A 23,291-nucleotide genomic window follows, 5' to 3' on the forward strand; every position below is an offset into this window, starting at 1 on the left:
GTGTGTGTGTGTGTGTGTGTGTGTGTGTGTACCTGGTCGAGTACAGGGGTGATCAGCAGAGCAGGTCCCCAGAGGAACTGCTTGTGGATGTCCCATGTAGCTCTATCGTTCACAAACCTGTGACGCAAAAACACAGAATCATTTAAGCAGACGGAAAAAATATTTATATTTCCAATGCTCCCTCACGTCTCCTCAGGCCAGATGACTGTTGAAGTACTCATTCAGGATTCGATGATTTGACTATGCAAGCTAAATAACGCTGCCAGACTTACCCTGCCAGCTCCTTAAACACCATCTGTGACTTTACAAGAGTTTCTTATAATAGATAAATATGGTGTGTGTGTGTGTGTGTGTGTGTGTGCGTGCGCATGTGCGCGTGTGTTATTTTTTTCTACAGTTTCACACGTCCACATCTGGGAGCTTCTAATACCGAGTCGTCTAAATACATGGTTACATTTGAATCAAAGTGCCTTGCTCAAGGGCGTCTTAATGGCAGTTGCTCAAGTGGTTGAAACCCTTGTAATTTTCGGACCTTGTCATGTTCTTCAAATGGGCAGATGTTGCAAAACAGCTTTTCTAACCTCACTAAAAAGAACATGGATGCATAGACAGTGGGCAATTATTTTCTCCCACATATTCTAACACCTGTAGCTTGTAAGGGAGGCTTTGATGGTTACATATTGTAACTAGTTGAAAACGAGCTCGGCATTAAAACGGAGCGGTGCTGGAAACGTGTTGAGGCACTAAAATGAAAGCTTTCCTTAAATTGGTTTCAGTCCAGCAACCACCACATGGGACATTCTGCATACTGATAAGAAATAATGTAGTATAAAATCAGGTGGTCTTGCCAGCAATCAGGATAAAAGATTCATGCTGTTAATACCGAAATGACTTCATTAAGTCTTTACTTGTAATGTAAGAGCCATGACGTCAGCAGAAAAGATCGGGCCCGTGCGTGGGTGTGTGTGTGTGTGTGTGTGTGTGTGTGTGTGTGTGTGTGTGTGTGTGTGTGATTACTCATGCAGGAGAGGTCTGATTACTGTACTTCCTTTGGTATGAGCCTCGTACATCAGTGTGTACAGGTAGGGCAGGAGGGTGTAACGGATGTTCAGGACGTCCCGGGACGCCTCAGCAAAGGTGGAGTTCCAGGCAACAGGGTCTTGTCTCTGAGAGAAAATCAATTTAAAAAAGGACAGGTTATACCAAAACGATTGGAAAGAAAATGATTGATATCTGTGTTCAGGGTCTTCAGGGTCCTGCATTTACAATGATGCCAACAAGACTGAGAGTTAAACTGCTGCTAAACTTTCCAAAATCCAATCGAAACACAACAGCAGTAGCAAAGTCACTTTAACCTTTCAGGAAGACCTTTATCACATTCATCAAAGGGTCATTTGATCTTAATAATGAATATGTTATATTTGGCGGTACGGCTTTGTTCCCTGCCCTTTCACCTGCATATGTGGAACGCCTTAAATAACCCACCGACACCTTCCAATATCTGGCTTTTGTCTGCAATGTAAATGAACCCAGTCAGGATTCACTCCCAGGTCAAAGTAGAAATGGGTTTTAATCGGCTTTGGCTTCCGATCTGCAGTGATGGAAACGTGACACACGAGTCAACACAAGAGCGAACTGAAACTCCTCTACTGACAATGGGAAAGAAGTCTTCACCTTTTTAGCGGGTTTACCCTCATTTAAATGACCCACGTATATACTGGCCGATTGTGGTATAAAATAGACGTATGGTAGGGAGAGCACACCTTAGCACCCTTCCATGAACAGAAGAACAGGCATCGTGACATTGATGAGGTCAGATTCAGGATGAAAAGGAGGTGCTGGGGTTGAGGCGAGTTGCGAAGTGCCTGGGAGGGGTTCAGCTGGCGTACAGATCTGTCAGCTGACGAACTGGATTTGCTCCGGCTATTTATTTCTCCCAGTTACAGGTGCAGATGCTCGCACACAAGCAGGTCTATATGCAGAGTCTGTATTACGTTTAGATTCATCTGTGAAATAAATGCACATCCACACGCACCTGCATTTCTCAAATCCTGTCATCCTGTTTGCAGCGTTGACTGTTCCTCATTTGTATTTGACAACGACGCTGAGAATGAATAACTTCAGGCACTAGAGGAGACTGACGGCAGCCCTGTTTGGTTTGTGGCACATGCCAGAAATAATCAAATGGTCTGTTCGCACTTCTAAATGATGCCCGTGCCTCCACTGCTTCACGCTGTGCTGACATTTACCTGATTTTAATTGGCAACAAGTGTGACTCCCCCCTTAAGAGACAAGGACAGGAGAGGAGGGACACAGTGTACTGTCATTTTGAGACTACAGGAAGATTTAAATGTTTTAGCTCCGTTTTTCTGGAGCTGCAGTAAGAACAAAAATCAGGGTCTGGTCACACACACACAGAGGATCATGAAGATTTTCAGCCGGACCATGTTATCACCATATGCTCCTCCTTATGATACCGTGTGTGGGTGCGTGCGTGCGTGTGTGTGTGCGTGCGTGCGTGTGTGTCCAGGTGTGTACCTTCAGATTTGATAATAATTATTGACCGTAGCCCGGTGGTTACTAAGTACAGGCCTAACAGCTTATGATTGAATTCAGAACATCTCTATTATCTTATGACCTAAGGAGTTTGCCAGATTATCGTGTAATTTTCTGAGTGTATTCAGAGGATTGTAATTATGTGGAAACCCAGGAGTTCTAACACCTGCTTCCCTTTCCAGACACACTCCTTGTGCACGCTCATGCCTCACAATTGGAAGTGTTCAGGGGTAAGTACTCATCACACAAGTTGTGTGTGTAGTAAAGAGCAAGAGACCAATGAAATGACTTGGAGATAAACAGGTACTAATGCATATTAATGTGAATATAAACATCGACACTTGAGTTCTGCTTCCCAGCCTGAACTGGATTAGTCCAGACAAGGTATCCGGTTGATGCTTTAAGCTTCTGACTCAAGTTGGGTTTTAATTGTTACCGTTGCCAAAGAGCTGTTGTGCATTTGTTTAGGTGATTTGGTTTGCTAGTTAGCATGATTGCGCAAAAACCAGTGAACGAATTAGGAGGAAACTTAGAGGAAAGATGCAGTATGGGTCAGGACAGAACCCGCAACATTTTGGTGACATCTTTACCGGGACCGATATTCATGAGTGTGTGTGATTTGGTGCAGATTCAAATAAAAATCTGGATGGAGTGAATTTAAATAAGGTTTCTCGCAGGGGACTGTTGGGCCTTGGCGGAGGTATGCACTCTACTAAGTGCCCCTCTAGGTGGTTAAAGTAATTTATTAAGACATCCCTCTTTTTCCCTTTTTTGTCTGTCTCTATCTGTCGCTGCAGGGTTCAACGGGTCTTATACAGTTCATATCACACAGGATTAAGCATGATGCATGGCTGTGGTTGTGTGTCCAAGTCTTTCACAATAACCAGAAAGTTTAAGATAGGAATAGAGGTAAGGATTTGGACATTTTAGAGATTACATCTTGCAAATAAATGTGGGGATGACCACTGATACAGTATGTTGACTGATGATCATAGTAAAGTTAACTGCATGGCTATTTAATTATATTATGTTGTACCAAACAATATAATTACTACAGAAAATGCTGTGCAGACTTACTGGTGTTAGTGCAAGTACTGTAAAAGATGTTGCATGGTACCTGATCAAGGCTCAAATATCATATCCTCACCAAGTATTCAATAGCAGTGACCTACCCAGGTATGTATAAAGTTGGATGTTCATACATGGACGTGGACCAGTACCCCTCTCACACATGTTAACCATTTGTCTTTCAAAGTTAGTTTGGCCTCTTTGCCTTAAAAAACTAAGAAATTGTTTTTGTGTTATGCCTTTAGGAATAAAATATCTTTGGATTTTAGCGATTTGAACCGAAAAAGCAAGCAATTTTAAGGACAAATATGAGGATGAATTGTTAATCAGCCAATAAGAAAAAACCTAATAACAAGAAATTCTCCCCGTTTTCCCCCCCCCTCCAACTTTTTAACATTCAGTCAGTCTCACAAATCGTGAATTGCTTGACAGTTGTCCCACTGTCTGTCGGGCCCCTCAAGGTAGACTTTTCATCTGTGGAAACCCAGTGGAGGAGTTGATGAAGAGATGTGAGCAGGGAGTGCAGAGGAGCAAGGAGCAGACAGAGAATCCATCTCATGAATCCGCCTAATTTATGGCCACATTTATTGTGGCAAAAGGCCTTGTGACACACACTGATTGGAGGCATAAATGTATGCGTGCGTGCACGTTCTTACGCGCACAGCTTCGAGGAAGAGAAAAAAAAGACGATATCTCCCTGTGTCAGCCCACCTCATCTTTTCTCTCCTCCACTTGGTCTTTCTCTTCATTTATCTGTCTGAGATCTGCTCCCTGGGCCCGTCTCATAAACCTCAGACTTTCTGTTTTGCATTGCAGAGCCTCACATCAGAAAATATATTTAGAGGAACAATAATACGTCCCTTTGGGTGAATAATAATAATATACATGACTGGAATATGACTACGCCGCTGGAGCGGGCTCGGCGGAGAATACATCTTGTTTAATTAATTTTGCATTGTTCCCATACGACTGTGGACACTGCAGTATATTGCTGGCGCAGTGAAATTATCTCGAGGTCAACATTGAAAGTTGTCTGAGGGCAGAGAGACGCTAGGCGTGACGGAGCTCTGGGAATGACTCTGCAAAAGCTCGCCCCTCTCTCTCTCTCTCTCTGCCGTCTCTGACCTTGTGTACCCTCCAGTCTGGTCTGTGGTGTTAATACTTTGTTGTCAAACGCCTTGTTAAGCAGACTGGAGGATACAGTCGCTAACTGTCTGATGATTGTGGATTTGATATGGCTGACTGAAAGTAAAGAAAAAAACACACAGCAGACCACGTCCTTAACTGACAGTGATTCCCTTTTCTCTGCTCTTCTTTTAGTGTTTTTAATCCTTTCACCACTTTTAATTTGACTTGAACCCTGATGTTTCAAAATTGGTGAATTGTTTATTCAGCCTTGCCCCAGCTCTCGCATCCTCATCACCACCCTTAAACCCACCAGTTTCATCACTGCATCATTTTCCTCCTTCTCTATCTCACAGCTTCTGAACTTCTCTCGTCCCCCTCATTCCTTTATCTCTGCTACTTGTCAGTATTCATCCTCTACATTCTTCTGTTCTTCTTTTCCTGTTTGGTATAAACACCTGTATGTCCCGCTCTTGCACCAGTTCTCTCTCTGCCCCTTTAACTTTGTTTCCCTGACTTTATCAATTCCACTCAAACTGTATTTTTTGCGCCGCCTTCTCATCATGTGCTCTTTTTTCTTGTCAAATTTCTCCATGTTTAAACCCCCATTTGCAAGGCATTGTTAAATGATTGGAATCATGGTGTGTGTGCGCGCACACGTGCGTCGAGGATAGGTGGTGTGCAATGGTGCCCAGATCACCTTGAGAATTCAATTAGATCCCCATTCCATGCCATTACCCCCTCCCCAACACTCACATGCACACACAAACACGCGTACACACAAGTGTGTCCTGTCTCTTATTGCAGACTCCAGTGTAGAGAAATTTCGCCCGGTGGGATCGATCTCCGGACGGGCGTTATTGGATTTCTCAGATGTGTTCCAACGCTCTTAAAGGTCACCGCTAGAATGAATGCCACCGACACTACACCACCAAATAGGTCTATCTTGTTGTGTGTGTCTGTTGCGTGTGCGTGTGTGTGTGTGTGTGTGTGTGTGTGTGTGTGTGTGTGTGTGTGTGTGTGTGTGTGTGTGTGTGTGTGTGTGTATATGTCAGACACAGATTAAGAGAGAGAGAAAGCAACTTGGTTTTTTTTTTAATTACTGTATTTGGAACATGTGTCCTTATACTTTCAGAGAACAGGGATATGATTATGTAACTCATGTAGATTTATGTGGACCACATTTAGCACCAGTCATTTAAGGTCAGGGAAAGTGGCTTTTATAGCTTCTGAAAGGATTCAGCCTTTGTGGAGTTGTAAAGCAGAGCCGGCTCATATAGATCCATTGTACTGTGCTGCTTTATTTCCCATTACACTTTGAGGCTGAAGTAGGCCCCATGCTGTATATGTTGAACCTGTGTATAAAAAGTGTAACCCTTTTCACTGCATTAACATATACAAAAAAAGAATTAAATTTACTCTCCATTGTTATCATTGTATATTTTTTATAATTTTGTGGAATTGGAAATACCCTTAAAGGTTCATTCTGTTTTGGGGGGGGGTTGATGTATTTTAAGCAGAACAGTCAACTTGTGGTTACCAGTTGGTCATCAGTGTAAAATAAACTGAAATTAATTTTTGGGTAGTAAACTGGATTTAAATTGGTTTAGAGCCGAGCACATCTCCTATCTTGATTTGACTTCTTCCTCGTTGCAGATCCAAGATGGCGACTCCACATCGTGGATCGTGATGGCAGCTGATCATGGATTATGGTAACAACTAGATTTCTTCGATACACAACATACCAACTCACACGTACTACTATTACTGACCATACCCGGATCATTACAATTATCATTACTGCTCCTTTAATCTCTGTCAGACATTTTCTTTTGTTTAGATGGTGATTGTAAATATTGGTATTTTGTCGACGTGCTCTGTTACATTCAGAATCGACTTCACTTTTGTCCAACCTGGGAGACAGGTCCCTCTCTTGGGACTGACTCTGCGTTTCTGTGTTAAAATCTTTTGGGTTTTTTGTGTAGTTTTTCCCCACATTGTTAAGCCCTATGGGGCAAATTGTGAACTGTGAATATGTGCTGAGTAAAATTTGATTGATTGATTGATTATTTGTGAGCATGTTTCTCGTGGTCACTCACCCAGTTTCCTTTGCCATTGTGGTTGCGTGAATATGGATAGAAGGCCCCCAGCTGCATCCAGCGGAGACACATTTCATAGTCAGCTGCATTGAAGAAGCCACATATGTCTGCCCCAGTCTGAAAGAGATTGATGGACAGTCTGAGTGGATCTGTGCGTGTCTGCGTGCGCGTGTGTGATGGGTAGAAAGTAACAACATGTAAGCACCAGGAAGGCTGGTGTGACTACAGCGAGCATCGTCTGATCACAGGTCACACTACTATCGCCGCAAGCATCTTGTTTCTGAAGTGCCCTTGAGCAAGTCACCGCCAAAGAAAAGGATGTTGATATGTGTGTGTGTGTGTCTAACCCTATGACCGGGCTGTGAGCAATGCATGTGTTCTTCCATACAGGGATTGATATGGTGTCAGATTATAGTTTTATTATTAGACACTCTGAGCAGATCTAAGAGGACAGAGACAGAAATAACAACAAAGAGACACAAGGGGTGAAGAGGCAAAGGCAGCGAGAGCCAGGACAACAATGACTACTTAATTAAAAACAAATGTGTATAGGCGGTGAAGCACGGCCCTGGTCGGGGGGTGGGGCTTGTAAAACACACTTTGCGGTGTGTCTGAAGATGTCCTCTGATCAAAGGGTCTCGAGAAACAAAACAGCATCATTCCAGCAGCCGTAATCTACTTAGAGAGGACAAGGTCACATCAATAAGATTATGCCTTGTCAAATCCAAGATCAGATGATTATACTTACATAAGGGATGCCGAACAGACTGAACTCCATCATGCCTGCAGAGCAAAGGAAAACGGAAAGTTATGCCACACGAAAGATTCTTTACAGTGTGTCAGACAGCTTGAAAGCACCAAGTCGTCAGAGAAATGGGGAACAAAGTGAGAGAGTATCTCATTTTAAATAGCGAGGGTTCTTAATTCATGACCATTTGTCTCTTAAGGTGCACATTCAGGATGTTACAAATAAGCTAAGCCTCTTACTGGGATTTGACTTCAGAATAAGTTCTGTTCTAACCAAATTGCTCTCCCTTATGTGTGCATCGCCTCAGTCATTGGTATGTGTTCATTTGCAAAACCAACTGGGCAAATCTTTCAAACTGGAATTATGGAGGTCATAGTATTTGTTCAATGGACATTTTGCTATTTAGTTTTTCCCAAAGTCCGGACTGAATAGGCAAATAAAGCTTTTCATTTTTCGGAACCTAATGCTGGGAATAAGTTACAGATTGATTTTCAACTTCAAAACCTAGTAATGCTCAGTGTGTTCAAAGTTGTGGTAAAATCTCTTGAGTCTAGGTTTTTCTGTGTGCAGTTTTATCACATAAACAGTAGGATCAAGTTTATGTGTTTTACATTTATGTGTTTGTCTGTTCATTACTTTTACTGTTGATACCGTTTATTCTTGTCTCTCAATCTCTCTTGTAAAAGTAAAATCAAATATCAGTAAAAATACTTCATCTTACTTTATCAAGTCACGCTCCCAAGTACAAAATTTCAACTTTTTCAACAAATTTTGAAAGATTATTACATGTTAATCTCTGTATATACCTATAATGGATTTGTACAGCTGGTCCCAGCTGGCAGAATTGTCTCCCAGCCAATGTCCAGCCCATTTTCCACTGGAGGGGTAAGTGGACCTCGTCACCACTATGCCTCTTTTGCCTGTCACATTCAGCAGGGCACTGCACAGGAAGACAGAGATTCAAACTCACAAACTGGCAACAAGCAGCGTGTAAAAGCGTCTCCTTCCCTCTTCAGTAAAGTACATTCATTTTAGAAGCAAATTAGCCAATTAATTGTGATTGTTAAATTCAACATGGTGCTAAAATGAAATCATTCCTGAGCTAAACCCAACTGGGCTCAAGGGCCGATGGTGCCAAGCATTCTGCGGCTCGTCGGTAGATAAATCTGCAGTCTATCTCCCCTGTGGTAAGAAGATAATTTCACTGTGAGGACCAATGAAGTTTCACATTGGTGATTATTACCATAAAGATTTGATGAGACCATATTTCTGTGGATAACTGGAAGATATCAGCCACACATTTCCTGTGGCTGCATTTCCTTCCTGAATGTGTTTTCTCTTCAACTTCACTTCATCTGTAGGCTGATTATGTAGGATTGTGATAATTAAAATAATTAGCATTTTTCTAATGTTGTCTGGGCAACACGAATATGTATCCTGTTTGCTGCTGTTAGCAGAAATACAATAAAAATAACTGAGCTTATACTTTCTCAACACAATTTTTGAATAAAGAATAAATATGTCTTCTTACAGGGAAATTATTTATTTGATGAGGGGGATTTATTTACCTGGTAAAGTACAGAATAACAACATTATGGGGTATGTTATTGCACTTGCACTCAAATAGCCCCTGCTTGTGCTTAAATTTGCTCTTCATGTTCTCCAATTGTGCGCGTGTGCTCACATATGCATTTACTCCAGCTTCAGCTCTTCTCCTCACGCTGATGCTGCTTCTGTGCTAGCGTGAAACATTAACCATGTTCGTGCACTCCCATACGAAACTCTTAAGGAAGTAAAGATAATGCACCCGTAACGAGAGCGGGATACATTTGTCAACACTTCACCTGGCATTCAGTTAATTAAAGATTTTTGACAGACTTGTTGCACAAAAAAATCCAAGCACAAAAGAAAAAGAAGAGCTGATGAGCAGTAAATGTGAGTGTGTGCGCCCAATGCGAGCACAAGCAGAGCAAACCTAAGCACAAGCAGGGGTTATTTGAGTGTGAGCACAGGGTTTTGAGTAATAGCATTACAAACTCTGAACATGAAAGCAATAAGTCTGTGCTGATGGATAAACATGTGAAAAAAAACCATATAAATCTGATAAAAATACACATCTTTACACGGAAAAACAGGCACGTGCACAAATATGAACATAAATATATATTTGCTTACTCATAGGTAGGCTTGGTGTGGGACCAGCCATACAGGCTGTGGACATCGTAGTGTCTGACCTTCTTCCCATCACTGAGAATCTGCTCGCTGTTCATGCAAATAGTCTTATGGTTCAAGCCAAGATGTTTAGACTCCAAGGCTTTTGGAAGGAAACGCACAAACACACACACCTTTAAAGTCACACCTCTGACAATGCGGTCACTATGTAAACATTCTCGAAAGGATAGTGCTGTGTGTGTCTTACGTGGCATATACGGGGGGTTCTCTAGAAGTGGATTACCGAGACACTTCCCTCCAGCTGTTCCATGGACAAAACTGGAAGGTTCATTCATGTCCTACAAATTAGAACAGATTATAGAAAAAAATCAGGCAGAGTGAGAGTGGAACTCAGTTCATCTGAAGTTTCTCTTTCTTTCACTTACAATCCAGATGCCGTCAAACTTCATAGTGCCCTCATAGAAATCCTTGATTTCCTGATGCCACCATGTTGCCGTTGCTTTGCGGAAGAAGTCGGGGAATGCTGTGTATGACCTGTAGCGCTGGAAAACAAATGATAATGACAATTAAAACATCAGGAAATCAAATGCTGGAAACTGAATTATCTCATTTATTCTAAATGTCTGCATTTCCTTAATTATGGCATGAGGGGCAATTTTAGATAATAGCTGTGTTTCGATGCAGGGGCATCATCCTTTGGAGGCTGTATAAACCGATTGCGTCATAGTGGCGTGGCTAAGCTGTGCCATTTGGAAGGCGCCTTCAAACACTGCCGACAAATTTGTCGTTCCATTCCCGGGCAACAAAGGATCCAACGAGTGGATCATACTCGGGCCAATCTATCCCAGGATTCCTAGCTTACCACTGATGAAGCTAATGAGCTAGCTATCACCTGCTCAAAGTAACAATGCAACGATAATAACGGGACAATCCGGTGACGCTAATTGGAAATCCTCTGTAGACCAGACCTTCTCATTTAAATACGGCCTTCACAGAGTATATGGCCCACAAAGGCCAACTCTGTTGTGGGCTGCGTAGGCCGCATCCCCTGAAGGAGGCAGCCCCTTAACTGGGACACAGATAATGTGTAGTTTATTGGTAGTTGGTATGTTAAGGCATTCTTTCCAAAGCAGAGGCTTGGGTATATTATCTGTCAATGAAGTTAAAATGTAAGTGTACCTGTACTTGTGTATCCCAGTCCAGAGATTCATCAACAGTGACATTAGGGTAATCTGGCCAGACCTGCAAAGGAAAATTATGAATCGTATCAACACACATATAATGCAAAAGATTGTGACATTCTCAGTTTCTCTTTATCAATGCATGCTAATGCGTTTTTCCAGTTGTTAGTTTGTCCATCCACTCCCTCTTACCTTCCCCCACACGATATCACCACTGATGTTTTTGGGCCATTTGATGAAGACATCCGCTTGTAAACCTCTCTCAAAGGCAGGATAATAACGTGTCTCGTTGCCTGAGATGGCTGGATCCTGGAGTAAAACACACACAATGCTTGAGTGTGAAGTGAAAGGAGACGTCGAGCAATGCAGCAATTAAACATTAAATATTTTCAGATATACTGTAAAAATCTGACATTTAAAATCGCTATAGAATATTTACACCAGCACTATGGTTCACCAAATGAGTCCACCAATCATGTGACTGTATCTGTAAATTATGACATAAGAACATTACCAGAATGAAGATGAACCTCATGCCTTCTCCTCTCATGCTGTCAACCAGGGCGGGCAGGTTTTTAAACTCTGGGTCCAGGACAAAGTTGAGCTGACGATCCATGTAGTCAATGTCTGCGTACTGCACATCCTGCAGGACATGTCAGATAAAACTCAAGTTGGACTGATTTTGTTTTATTACAATAACCAGAATAAGACACATGGAATTCATTTCAAAGAAGCAATATTTTCCAATATAATACCCCAGCCTTTGTGCCTTATGACTAAATCACAGTGAGTTATTAGATGATACATGTCACTATACTCCCACAATGACTATTTTCTGTATATTCAGATCTCAGAACTTCACAGAGCTGGAAACAAACGTGTATTTAATAAATCAACAAATCAAGGAGTCACTGGTATTTATATTAAAGTATAATTTTACCCTTAAGTTTTGGCTGAAGTGACTCTACCTGTAAATTCCAAAAAGCTGATCTGAAATGAGATTTGAAAATAAGCACAGCTGTCCAGATTCCCCGTCACGAGTGGCCGCTGGTGGCGAATGGCCTTTGATTAAAGGGTGTTAATTTTTTCAATTATATATATATGTCATAATGTAGAGAAATCCCAAACGGTTTGAAACACTGGGTGGCGTAATGACTCATATTTCACTCATAAATGTAGATTTTTTATTCATTTGATTATAAATGTGATCTTAAAACCAGCATGAATGTTTAGTTTGCAGCACAAAAAACAAAATGTGTGCACCATATAACAACTTTCTTGTCACTAAGTTAAGAAACATAATCTCACATTTTGTCAGATTCCTGCTTATATACATGTAAATATGATTAGTTTGTCAAAATATGCAGGTTACACATGAGATACTGTTTGAGAAAAGTGAGAGTTTTCATTTGCTTGTGGCTCTTATGTCTCTTATGTGAGATCAAAACTTCATCTGCGGCAGTTTAAGGTAGATCAGTCTGTAAAGCCACCTGATGTGTAGCCTTTGTAAGTAGCTGCATGTTCTGCCTCTTTCACTCCAGTTAATGATGCAGGATTCTTTATGGCTGACGTCAGCTCCTTGCAGGTTACGGCTTTGTGGAAGCATATTCAGCGGATTCCTGTTTTTACATCGGACATCTTGTCATGGATAGACACAGTGCTCTCACAGATTAAATATTACTTTTTATTTTTGAAGCTAAAAACTTTGTTATTCAAACTGCTTTGTAAAATGCTATTCAAATCTGACTGTTACTGTCAGAGAGAGTTACTGTTTCTCTCACAAAATCGGAGATGTCTAGAGGCGGAGGAAGCTACAATGGAATGGATTTCAAATGAGATTAGAGGTCACATCTCATTAGGTTGAAAGAGACATACTCAATGTACTCCATTAAGTCAATGCCTCCATTTTGCTTTATCCCGGTAACTTTTATCTAATTTAGTCTTATGTAGTTATTGTCCACATACAGTGAACCAGATTGGAAAATATTGGTAGATACTGTGTTGGATTTGGCTCTGTCTATTCCACTGAGTGCATGTGCAGCGAACAAGAGGAAGCAACCAGATTGCATTCGCTTGGATGAGAGCGATGGAAATATTCCTTGAGCCACGGCACTGATTGAATGACATCAGCCTCTCAGCAAAAGCAGGTGAGGATAGTGGAATTTATTTGGAGTAGATGTACATTTGATATTTTACGAGTTTCTTTTTGATGCTATCTTTTTTCAAGAGCACGGTCTTTCAATTTGAGTGCAGGACTTATTGATTTCACTTTTAGAGTTTGTACTGCATCCCTCAAAACCCTGCGCTCGCACTTAAACAGCCCCTGCTCGTGCTTCGATCACAGCTCATCTCCTCGCAGTCACGATGTGTGCGTTAGAAATGTCTGCTCTCTGATATCCCCTCTGCTCTTGGATTGTTTTGAGCAACAAGTTCGTCAAAATGCCCCTACCAATAGAACGCCATGTGTAGGGTGGACAAATGAAATTGTCCCTGCCCTAATTGTGGGTTCATTTGCATTACTTCTTTCTGTGTCCCCGGCACGAGCGGAATTACCAGAAATAAAACCAATGATATATTACTATAAGATTTAGGCTACAAAATATCTATCATGAATAAATGTAAAAAAAAAGAAATGAATGATTCTTCACTTCCAAAGAATTATTTTCTGTTGACACTGAAGAAGGAAATTACTTAAAAGTTGACACTGTGTTTAGAAGTGATTCACGAAAACGTGTTACTTCTTAGTGGTAAGAAAACATCCTTGTCTGAGCACTTACATAGGGTATACCTGCCGCCCTCATGTCTCTATAGAGATCTGCTATCTCCGTGTCATTGCTGTAACCATAGCGACAGAGTTGGAACCCAAGAGACCAATAGGCAGGTAGAACAGGACGTCCAATCAGCTGTTGAGAAGAAAAACAAACAAGGAAGTTAAAACAGTTCAGAAAACATTGGCAAAAAAAGTTATTTTGCTGGAAAACAGGACAGTGTCCATGAAGTGTTTGTTTGATTGTGTGTGTGTGTATGTGTGTGTGTGTGTGTGTGTGTGTGTGTGTGTGTGTGTGTGTTTAGATTGGCTAAATGAGAGAGCACAATGAAGCGAGGAACTCCCAGCTGCTGCAGTCCATCAACAGCAGCCCTCGGCCAGACACAAAATATGCACACACACACACCACACAGACACATTAGAGCAGAAACACACACAAGCACACGCACACACACACACAAACGCACGCACACACAAACAAACCAGAAGACTTACTGCAGTGTACTCCTGCACCACCATCTCAGGCGTAGGTCCCAGGACCATGTAGAAGTCCAGGATGCCTCCCACAGTTCGGTAGGTCAGAGCTGGAGTCGGCTGGAAAGTCACGTCTGGACACAAAGGAAATACATTAATGTCCCGTAAGAATAATATGAGTGTAGGTGTCCGTATTAACATGTGTTGTACATTTACAGTGCGGTATTTAAGGGGGAAGCAAGCATACGGTACAGTATGATCCTCTTTATGAAATAGTGCTTTCTGAAAATATTCGATTTAAAATCATTTTGAAAAGTTAGGGTTAGGTTGGTAAAAGTTGGTATTTATTTTATGACGTCGTTTGAGTTAAACCGTTTTTAACAAAGAGTATTGCGGTCATTGTGAGTTCATGCGAGGGGGTCTCACACTACAACATTGGTCATCAGAAGAAATTCCAGACTGGTCCCCACAGTAATTATAATCAAAAGAACACACACGAGAAGAGACTAAGGGGAAGCTGGTGATCCTTCTGTATCGCCCTGCTCACATGGTGCATCAAGCTGGAGGAGGTGAAATATTTCAGTGGACATCTTGTAAAGAATGGTGAGCATCCTGGGCCTCATTTTTCTGTCCGAACCCATCCATCCGACTCTGTCCCTCAGACCAGTTTAGTGCATGATTTCTCAGATTACAGTCATGCCCAGTGTAAAAGATCAGGGGGCACAAAAACACTATATGTGCCTTCTCCACTTTCACCCCGTCCTGTGCTCTGATTGGCTGGAGTTGGCCAGAGTTGTTGCTGACTCTGACTCGATTTTCCAGCGGGTTGGAAATCTGATCAGTCCAACAGGGTTGTTGAAGAGTTCACGCAGAGAGATTCACGACTGCCGATCAAGCGCCGTTCCGGGGGCTTTTGTCTGCAGCTTGAAAAACTTGACGGCAACAGGCAAACAGACAGATTCAAGCCATTTATACAAAATGGGCCACTAAGAAATGAATAGATATAGCTGTATGTGTGTGTGTGTGTGTGTGTGTGTGTGTGTGTGTGTGTGTGTGTGTGTGTGTGTGTGTGTGTGTGTGTGTGTTCATTATGTGAGTACATTACACAAAATTGGAGATAAGTAGAAATTGCTCAATGCACTGTGTTGGCCTTATATGACACATCCTGTCAAAGGACATGTGCTCTAAACATGGAAAACAGCGTCACTCATTAATACATAAATGCTCACTGCATACGTAATTCAGTGGGATTATGTGCACGTGTGTGTGAGAGCGGAATGTTTGTCTTCTCATATGGTGCACGGCAGTGCATGTGTACATGTATATGCACGAGCCTGTGTTTGTGCGTCTCATCTCTCACCCATGGCATTGCTGTTCAGCAGCAGCACACCGTGAGCATCGGCGGTGGTCTCCAGGCCCATATAGAAAGGATGCACCCCGTAGCAGTTCATCTTGTTCTGCAGCAGAGAGAATGAGAGTGAGAATCACAGGGAAAGAGAGACGGGATGTATGTCGGTTAAAACGCTGGCCTGCTTTGTGGTTTGTGCAAATGTCGGCCTGTGCACCAATGTGTTTATTCATGAGCATTTTTCTTTACATCTGAGAGGGCACTTCACATCGCATTTATTTGTACAACATACAATGCTACAATAGGCTTGCTCCAAGCATTGTCAACATTCAATGGTTTACCCAGAATGAGAATGAAAAAAATCGCAATATTATAAAAGGAAATATATATCTGTTTGTATTTTTTTGTGCCCACACTTTACTATTAAACTAGGATTGAAACTGGCCTGAGTTTGACGTCAACAGAGAGAGAGGTTATTTGGGGATTTGATTTGCTGCCGGGTGCCATAACAAAATCAGAGAGTCCTAAATGCAGCAAACAGAACATTCAAATGAAAGATAGAACTGTAGTTGGTGGTTACCACACTCAACTTGGCCACTTATTAACACTGATTACAGCCTCCTTCTGATGTTTTATCAAAGGTTTATTGTTTAGAACGCCCGTCTAATCAATCTGCTTGTGTGCCTGAAGGCATTCATTTAGTCTTTTGTTTCTTTTGTTTCCATTATCAGTAACGCTCTATCATATTTGAATATACCTCTGTCTTTTGCAGATGCATGTTTAAAACTGTTTGCATTGATTCGGGCTTGTACAAACATGAATGCGCTTCAGTAATTACGCATACTAGTGCAATGCCCGTTCTAAACCTGCCTGTTTGGAACGGGCTGTTTGCTTGGCCAGTGGTGATGCTGATTGCAGCTTTCTTTCTGAAACTGTAAAAGTGACCTCCAGTAATTAAGCGATGGCAAGCAACAACCTGTTGCTGGTCTCAGTCCACAAAACGCTGAAGTTGCACCACCGCTGATGTACAAAGAGCTGCTCACCTGTTTATTTAAAGTTTAGTGAAGCTCGACTCAGTACGCAGAACCCCAAACTGAAGGATCAGTTGTGGAAGTCGTTGTCGTACACATGCTGTTGTCGTAATTGACATGATTTAATTTGCGTTGAGTCCCCGCCGCTGCTGCTACAGAGCACTGGTCGCCTGTTTTTTAAAAGTTTATTAATATTGTGTCTAATGTCACGTGTCTAAATCTTACCAAAGTTAACACTGGACTTCCTCGGGCCAATAACAATACTACGATATTTTCTTCTTGTGCTAGTGACTGAGTTTGGACTTCACGTGTTTCTACTGTAACTACTAAGTGGGTCCCTGTATTGTCTTCAGTGCTCAGATGAGGATGAGGATGGGACGCGACAGACGGGTGGATGGGGAACAGAGAGAAAGGTGGCGGGGGAAACCTGCCACTTTCATATGTCACCGCTCCGCGAGGAAAACTCATGGACATGTCATACTCTATCAGCCTCCACGCACTCTCCTGCACCCGTTGGTGCATAAGAAGTTGTTAAACTGTAATTTAATGGCTCTGAGGAGCAGCTTTGTTTCTATGTCCTTTTTGTTTGGATGTTTCCATGTGTCTGTGGGGCTTTCACATGTTGTGATGGCCTGACTCATGAGGAAGAAATGTCATCAGCTCTTCCAGGCTCTTCCAATGGCCTTTCAGACTTTCTTCTCCTTCTGAACACATTTACATGGATGTGCATTAGTCTGACTTAGGATACTCTTCTACATACAACAGGATGTGGATTCTGCAAATCTGTCACTGTTCTAAAAAAATAACATTCCTCTATTTGCTCCGAGGCAGACAGCCTAGTTAATGACTGTCTTTTATTCCCATCAGTTATACAGTATTGCGTGTCTTATTGGATACAAGAACACATTTTGAACATCAGAACTTAACCACAAAAGTTGAATCAGATAGTTTGCAATGTAGTCACTGACTTTCTATAATGTTAATTTCCATGGGTTTTAAGCTGTGTTATTGAACTGTATTTAAATACACGTATTTGTGTAGAATTTACCCAATTTGAGTCGCTGAAAGTTTTCTTTTTGTTCTTTTTTTTTAACCTGGCAACGTTAAAGTCACCTTCACTGACTGGCAAGGCGGTGGTTTAGAGCCATTTGCACAGGTCATTTCACATTGGTGCAAAGAACCTCCAACAGATTTAGCAGAGGCAATGGCTGCTAACAGTTTACACAATATGACATTAATACACAAGTTACTATCGCAAAAAGTGGACTGTGTGTTACGACTACAGGAAATAAGGATTTGACCATAACGAGTTCCACACTATCCAGTAAACCAATATAAAATGATTCATGTACTCCTATTTAAAGTGCTGTCTTATCCAGTTAGTGTATATACAGTACAGAGTCCATGTCATCCTGTCTCCTCTAAAAAAAAAATCTTATCTCATTTTCATCTCTTCATGTCTTTCCCACTTTCCCCCCCCTAACTCTAATGCCCTTGCTCTCTGAGGGCCCCATAACATTTGTTTGAACGCTGTGGAGCTGTCTTCAAAGCTCAGCAATTAGGCTTGATATGCTGATGCAGGTGGAAACGCATCCGGTCCTGCCTTGACGCTGGTAGGGAAACATGATGACACTCTAAAACCACATCAAAGTGTCGTGAGCGGGAGAGAAGTTTACACACTGTGCAGGAAGGTTGTTCTCAAGTCAACTCTGCGGTCTCTAGACAATATGATGTTAAAGACACTGCGCCATCAAAAGCACAGAACTGGCATTAAGTGTAGAATAATAACTGAATCTGTATTAATTTTTCATGTGTGTGTATGTGTGTAAGGTTATGTGCTTCGGTGTGGTACTTACGCCAGGAGGTTGGTCCTTGGAGAACATGCCCCAGGTTTGATAATTGAGGTCGTGCCTATAGGTGGGATGCTCTGTCTCTCCAAAGCCGTAGACATACTCCGATGACAGAAGGGTAGATATCTGGATGAACATGTCTGAGAAAGTAAAACCTGGACCCGTGTCCCAGCTGAGAAAAGTGACAGAGGATCAAATCAATGAGGAGAGAGAGAAAGAAAGAGAGAGGTGGGGGGGGGGGGGTTATTGTCAAAGGCAGTTATTCACAAAATGTTTAGACACAAATAGGCATAATAACCCGTAGGAACTGCAGGGATTCCTTTAACTAACTTTTTACATTTCAACCCTAACTTCAAAATCACACCGCATTGCTCGACTGTTTCGATCATGATTGGTGAATAAGAGGAAACTAGTTGAGTTGCTGATGTGCAACCTTCCTGAACATATCTGACCTCGTAAAAGTAGGAGTTAACTGATCGTTGTTGCTTTAATCTCACAGAGAAAAAAAGTTTTTTGTTGTAAATGGTTTAAATAAGTTTTGATACAATGTCTCAATGTATTGCTTGAAGCATGTGTATTGCCTTAATTGGCTAGCGGTTGACTATGTAGAGGCTGTTGAGGAATTTTTGACCATGTATATTGTATATTACACATTATATCTGTGCAGGAAGATTAGTGCCTGTCTAATTCCACAGATACTCCCTTCTATCTTTAAGCAGTACTAAATATCAGGTTAAAGATAAAGGACAAACCAACAGTACATTGTATTGTCTACGCTTAGGGACTTTCATATCTAACTCAGATGCGCCAGACAGAGAGGCACCAACTTCAACTCTCACCGACTTTCACTTTTTTGCAGTGGCAAGACGTAAGGACACAATGTGATTTAGGAATGCATACTTTAGCCTTAACTATCCAATGGGATGCGAACACCTCCATGTAACATAGAGTGACAGCAATTCTAGCCATTCATGGATGGGCTGTTAGAATGGGTGACGCAAGCAGCGGAAGATATATGGGGATGCTGTGGAAGATATATGGGGATGCTTTGGGAGATATATGGGGATGCTTTGGGAGACAGCTTCAGACTTGGGGGTCACAATTGCTCATGTCACTCTATTAGTGTTTGTATATTGTTTCACCTTCTGGTCTCCTTGATGCATCAAGTCTACATTCAAATTTTCTGCATAAGACCATTCACCAACTTCCAGAAAACTTCCATAGCAGAGGCCACTTTAAGGGAATGATAAGGTATTGTGCTTGTCAAAACTATATTAGGCACGTAATGCATGATTTACCTTAATGGTTACAGCAGCATTAAATAGTACTTAGCATTAAGTATTCATTTACTTGTTAGACATTCCTTCATTCAGTAAAGTCTCATGTCAATTAAGAAACAAGTCGTAAAAGTCCTGAACTTATGTCACCAATTACCTAAATCTATTTTTATTAATAATCACAATTACAAGAGAGTTAGTGGATACACGCACCTTAAATACAACCAAAGAGCTGTAAAATGCTGCGTTCACACCAAACGTGAATCAGATTGTTTGGACATTCAGATTACAAAGTCAAAGCAAAGACGCAAATAGATGCACATTCATGTCACTCACACTGGGCGACATTAACTGCACAAATAAACCTGTTATTTGCTTTACCCACTTAAGTTGAAATATTTGAACTTCAGCAAAAATTTGACCCGATGTTGCAAAAGCCAAACAACACTGGAGACAGATCCTGGCACAGACCCCAGCTTGCAGATCATTAAATTGAACACTGGTCAGCAAAAACTTGCTTTGGGTTTGGTGGGAACAGAACATAAAACCACCAAGAAATAACTGAATAATGAAACTAACTTCACTTCATGGTCTCTGGGTTTGTTGACTCCTGCTTTAAACATACCTTAGTCCAGCCACTTAAAAAAAACCACTTGTTTTTATCCCTTTTGAAAAACTGATCTCACAGCTACTTGTTCACTTGAACAACAGACTACACACAAAGTTGGTTTCAGAGCTCTCCACAGTACAGGAACTGCCTTATTTAAGGTCAACCTACTCTACACTACGAATGCTGGTGACTTCTCAATTCTGGTTCTTTTAGATCAAACTGCAGTATAATATATATATATATATATATATATATATATATGGTGGACCACACACACACCAAACTGTTATTTGTTATAATTTTCTACCTTTATGCCCCCTTAGGTCATGTCATCCATAAGCATCCAATTTCATTATTATGCAGATGATACGCCGCTGTATGTTCAACTCATATCCTCCCAACCCAGTGTTCTAGCTTCCCTCGAGGCCTGTGCGTCCACAGCTGTGTGTCAGAGAATTTGCTTCAATGAAACACAGATAAAACAGACATTCTCTTGTTTGGTCTTCTCAGTTCTAGATACCATATTCTTTATAGTTTTGGCTTTCTGTGTTTTATTTGATTATGAACTTTGATTTGATGCTCAGGTTGAGATTGTTTTCCATCCTGGCTTTATGCAGCTTACACCCATTTCTAAAATAAAGGATATTTCTCTTCTCATCAAGATTTTATTACAGTCATTAAAACCCTTTTCTCTTCACATTTACACTACTGTAGCGCCCGTTCTCATGTCTCAGCAGGAGCACACTACATCATCTGCAGTTACCAGACTTACTTATTACCGATACAAGGGGATTTGAACGCATCCCTCCAGTTTTATCTGCACTTCACTGGCTGCTAATAAAGTTCAGAATACATTTTAAGATTGTTATTTTAAATTTTGAATTGATTTCCTGGACTGGCACCAAACATCTTCTGTAATGTTTTTTGATGAAAAAGGTAATAGGTAAAACTTTGCCATCTTTGAATCCTGCTCGGAAAAAAAGGATAATGCTATTTTACGCATATAGTTTTGGGGAATTGTGTCATTTTAAATGTTGTTGACTTCATTGTAACACTTTGTATATTTTTTCTGATATGTGCTATAAAATACAATATTATATATATATATATATATATAATTTTTTTTTATCCCTGTTATATTTCATCCAAATGACAAGAAACAACAATCAATTCAAACCTGGTGGATGAAAGATCTAGAACACAAAACAACAATGCAATCCCTCTTGAAACAATTGAACTACTCACATCTTGGTCCCAGTAGTTTTCCTTATGACCTGGATGCTGAATGGGTTGTCAATTACAATGACTTTGTAAAGCCTCTTGCTCTCATCAGTCTCAGGGGCAGCAGGAACCGACAGCGGCACTGGAACCTCATAACGATCCATGGCTGGGTCCCAGATCTGGACAAAGAAGGCGAATTTAGGGTGTCAGAGAATTTATCTGTGTGCTTATGTGGAGCAAGAGGGATGGGTTCACTGAAGATAAGAAACACAAGGGAAAGACACAGAGAGACACAAACACTGCTATGTAAGAGGATGCAAAACTACTGGTGCACAAACAAACACATGCACACCTTGAACTGCAGCATGTCACTGCTGTGGTAACGGATCTCAACACGGAGAGTGTCTACGTCCGGTGACTGGGGGCGACCGCTGCTCCCGTACTTCTTGTTGCGAGTGATGCCAAGTGTCATGCCCGAGTTGGTTTCTTCCACTCTGTCAACAGTGTAACCAAAGTCTTTTGGATAGAAGCACCATGGAAGACCTGCAATGCTGCTTGGCTGAGAGAGGAAAGAAAGGAAAGCGTAGGCATTATCAGAATGTATAAAACAGGTTTTATACACACTTAGTGTTGGGACAATATTAGAGTCACTTCTCACCGCCCAGATGCAGGCTCTGTTCTTGCACTTGGCCTCATCTGCATTCTCCTCTGGATAGCAGTCAAAGCGCGGGGTCTCCACTGTTTCCAGTTCCCACTGCACCAGGTGGGTCTCCCCCAGGGTCAGGGAGAGGCCGGTCAGGAACAGAACCTGTGTATGTGAGAAAGCATACAGGAAGAAGAAGAGAACAGGCTGCAGTTATTATTAATCCGGGGATGCCACCGTGGTAGCTTTCCTCTCAAGCTGTCTGGGAGCGAACAACCTCAAGTAAGCACATGCTTGCTTGTGAATGTGTGTTTGACGTTGCGTGGGCTATCAATAAAGCCACAGTTGTTAATTTCCCTTGCTGTTTCCACAGCCTTTGCTGTGAGTTATGAGTCATTCTCACAACATATCCTGAGGAGCCCCTTTCACTCGGGATGGAAGCACCAGTCACTACAGTCACCATCCGATGCATCCTCAGCTGGTGTTGTTGAAGGAGATTTGCATGAAGAATACACGGAGGCAGGAACAGAAGGGTCTGTTTATTCCAGCAGTTGCTAGAGCTTTTATAACCACAGCACTGACGTTTGTGTGTGCGTCCCTGTATGTGTTTGTTATTGTGACTACAGTCAAGTTTGATCAGCACAAGGTCAAGCTAAAGGGTTAAGCTAACAGTTATATAACTGGTCATTTAGATGTCCAGCCATACACAATACAATACACCCTGGTGAGAGGATATCCAGCTTGTCTTTTTTTCAATCGGTTCAACAGTTCTCTTGTGTAAAAATGCATCATGCAGGACACACAAGAGCAGAAAACGTTTATTTCAAAAGAAAGACACGAAATTCAAAGGCAGTGAAAAGAGGGAAGGAACAGGAAGCGGAGAAACAGGGGCGGATCCAGGGGGGGCACTGGCCCAAGCTGACATCTGATTGGCCGCTCAAGTGCCCTGTCAATCATATATATATTTTTTAGTATTTTTTAAGTAATCAATTAATACAAATTATGTTAAATATGACAATTTGTTGTCAAGAATGTTTATGTTAATTACACAATGGGCTTGCACAAGGAAATATTTTCAAAATATATTAAACAATGTGGCTTTGCTCAAAGCTATAGAGCTA

General features: G+C 41.5%; 1 protein-coding gene across 1 annotated transcript in view; it reads right to left on the reverse strand.

The window, feature by feature from the left end:
- The window catches only part of si (sucrase-isomaltase (alpha-glucosidase)), a 72,676-nt gene that overhangs the window by 12,027 nt on the left and 37,358 nt on the right, over positions 1 to 23,291 (reverse strand). The window contains exons 24-41 of the mRNA XM_034604547.1: positions 22,186 to 22,335; positions 21,880 to 22,086; positions 21,552 to 21,706; positions 18,426 to 18,591; positions 15,551 to 15,647; positions 14,212 to 14,324; positions 13,727 to 13,852; positions 11,464 to 11,592; positions 11,142 to 11,258; positions 10,948 to 11,010; positions 10,194 to 10,310; positions 10,016 to 10,106; positions 9,772 to 9,910; positions 8,403 to 8,536; positions 7,597 to 7,631; positions 6,849 to 6,965; positions 1,018 to 1,166; positions 33 to 117 (exon numbers count right to left, since the gene is read on the reverse strand). Of these exons, the coding sequence (XP_034460438.1) occupies positions 33 to 117; positions 1,018 to 1,166; positions 6,849 to 6,965; positions 7,597 to 7,631; positions 8,403 to 8,536; positions 9,772 to 9,910; positions 10,016 to 10,106; positions 10,194 to 10,310; positions 10,948 to 11,010; positions 11,142 to 11,258; positions 11,464 to 11,592; positions 13,727 to 13,852; positions 14,212 to 14,324; positions 15,551 to 15,647; positions 18,426 to 18,591; positions 21,552 to 21,706; positions 21,880 to 22,086; positions 22,186 to 22,335 (2,190 nt within the window). The remainder of the gene's footprint in view (positions 1 to 32; positions 118 to 1,017; positions 1,167 to 6,848; positions 6,966 to 7,596; positions 7,632 to 8,402; positions 8,537 to 9,771; positions 9,911 to 10,015; positions 10,107 to 10,193; positions 10,311 to 10,947; positions 11,011 to 11,141; positions 11,259 to 11,463; positions 11,593 to 13,726; positions 13,853 to 14,211; positions 14,325 to 15,550; positions 15,648 to 18,425; positions 18,592 to 21,551; positions 21,707 to 21,879; positions 22,087 to 22,185; positions 22,336 to 23,291) is intronic.

This window comes from Hippoglossus hippoglossus, chromosome 13 (genome assembly GCF_009819705.1).
Source record: "Hippoglossus hippoglossus isolate fHipHip1 chromosome 13, fHipHip1.pri, whole genome shotgun sequence".
In the NCBI taxonomy this organism is placed as follows: domain Eukaryota; kingdom Metazoa; phylum Chordata; class Actinopteri; order Pleuronectiformes; family Pleuronectidae; genus Hippoglossus; species Hippoglossus hippoglossus.